General features: G+C 44.8%; 1 protein-coding gene across 1 annotated transcript; it reads right to left on the bottom strand.

Annotated features, from left to right (window-relative positions):
* Positions 1 to 838: 838 nt before the first annotated feature.
* LOC112139849 (5-hydroxytryptamine receptor 3A-like) lies at positions 839 to 1,558 on the bottom strand. Its single transcript, XM_024262686.2, has 4 exons — positions 1,494 to 1,558; positions 1,261 to 1,424; positions 1,029 to 1,073; positions 839 to 952 (listed from the first exon to the last, which is right to left on the bottom strand). Exons 1-4 carry the CDS (start codon positions 1,528 to 1,530, stop codon positions 839 to 841), a joined length of 360 nt encoding a protein of 119 aa, XP_024118454.2. The 5' UTR covers positions 1,531 to 1,558.
* Between the last annotated feature and the right edge of the window lie 180 nt (positions 1,559 to 1,738).

Genomic DNA, 1,738 nt, shown 5'->3' with positions numbered 1-1,738 from the left:
GAGTGTTGGAGACTTCTCCATCTCCAGTTGGATGGAGGATGGAGGCCCCTGTACCATCAGAAAAGGGTACTTGCATTGCTCATTGAAACAACTCTGTCACAGAGCCCATGAAGCTGGTGCGATCAAGCCCGCTATGCTAGCCACCGGCCAGAGTCCAGAAGAGCTGGCGAGTGCTCTCTATGCTGCCCTGCAGGGATTTGGCTGTCCGTCAGATGGAGAGCTCCATTTTTATTTTTATTTTTCCTGTCTCGGGTTAATGCAGGCCAGAAATTCCTCAAAGTGGACTACTGACAGACGGAAATGTTTAAAATAGCTGTCAGTACACGACACCGGGAGAGACTCTGAATGGTCTGGTGAACCCAGAGACGATGACATGCTTACCAGCGCCTCAGTACAGCTCTCCAAAACATATAAGTCCAAGCTACTCGCTTAACATCATCCATGTTTTCTGTGATGTGGCAACAAATGAAGTCCAGAAAAACGTTGGCGTTTGCTCTGCAGCTGGGACTTCAAGACATTGAGCAATAAATTTAATGTGCATCAAGAGAGAGGCTCCAGATGCAAATTTGACGCACAAATTCCATCCAGTGTGAAAGCCCCATAAGGCAAGCTGGGTGGATGAAACTCAGAAACTGTGGAGTCGTGTTCCTCTCAAAAGTTGTACCAAAGGACCTGCTTGATCCACAGGGAAGGTCTACATCTGGTTAAATGCTGACTGGAGAATTCTTTTCTCAATTATAAACCATTAAAAATGGAAAACAATGACAAGTCTATGACTGACAATGGAATTAATGAAACACAACTACTATTTCAGCACTTCAGAAGACAAGAAGGTTGCTTACTCTTCGTCAATGCTCACATCTGGGACCCAGACGAGTGACTTTAGGATCGTCAGTTTGTCGATCCCGCAGAAGTCCGAAGGATTCCAGGTCAGGAATTCATTTTTCCAGCGCTGATTAATAAAAAGATGACAAACATTAGAATCATTACAACACTGAGTCAGTGGAGTCCCTGTTGAAAAGTCTTACGGTTTCTATCCAGATTTGGCTGGTGACCGTCTGAAACTTCTCATCCTGCAGACAAGCACAAGTTATGGAGCTGGCAAACATCCCTCCTGCTGTTAAACGGGAATTTCCAGAAGAAACTTTTGACTTGGCCCACTCTAACCCCTGATCTTAAACCTTAGGAGTTCAAATCTAGTGGCTAACGAGTCATAAAGGTTGTACACTGACCAGCAGAATCTTTAACTGAGACACTCACCACATCCATGATGCCATACATCACCATGTCTAAGGAGACTTTTGAGGTTTGGTTCCAGCTGTGCACGGGTCTCATGATCTGGAGAACTTGACTGGACGTTGTAAGGTTCAAATAGTTCAGCAGACCATAATATGAGCAGTTTGAGAGATGAGTGCCTGGAATGCCTGCATGGATCCAGTTTGAGTTAAATGAAAAAAATCTGATTTAAAGAGACAGTAAGGGTCCTAACTCACCAAACGCCAGGAAAACGAGCATCCAGAGAGCCGCCATGGCCGAGTGCTTCAGCCTCAGCCGAGGAAAAGCCTTTATAGGGATCCAGCTGTTTACTGAAGAACACCGTACAAAAGTGAAAGATGGATCTGTTTAATCAAATCATTGAGGAGTAAAGAATGTTCTTTGTGTTCTGACCTTTGAAAGACACACGACCCGACCATTTCTATTGTGGTTCTGCAGCTGCAGTTAAAAGTCAACATCTCCA

The sequence above is a fragment of the Oryzias melastigma genome, unplaced genomic scaffold, assembly GCF_002922805.2.
Source record: "Oryzias melastigma strain HK-1 unplaced genomic scaffold, ASM292280v2 sc00565, whole genome shotgun sequence".
NCBI classification, from domain to species: domain Eukaryota; kingdom Metazoa; phylum Chordata; class Actinopteri; order Beloniformes; family Adrianichthyidae; genus Oryzias; species Oryzias melastigma.
Note: the sequence above shows the minus strand (reverse complement) of the source record. Positions and strands in the feature narration are given on the sequence as shown.

What these genes read in the sequence shown, in the direction of transcription:
- LOC112139849 (XM_024262686.2), bottom strand. Translation starts at nt 1,530, where the DNA reads ATGGCGGCTCTCTGGATGCTCGTTTTCCTGGCGTTTG. An exon ending in GCTCGTTTTCCTGGCGTTTG is followed by an intron (nt 1,425 to 1,493) that starts GTGAGTTAGGAC and finishes GGATCCATGCAG; the next exon opens with GCATTCCAGGCACTCATCTC. An exon ending in GCCAAATCTGGATAGAAACC is followed by an intron (nt 953 to 1,028) that starts GTAAGACTTTTC and finishes TTTATTAATCAG; the next exon opens with CGCTGGAAAAATGAATTCCT.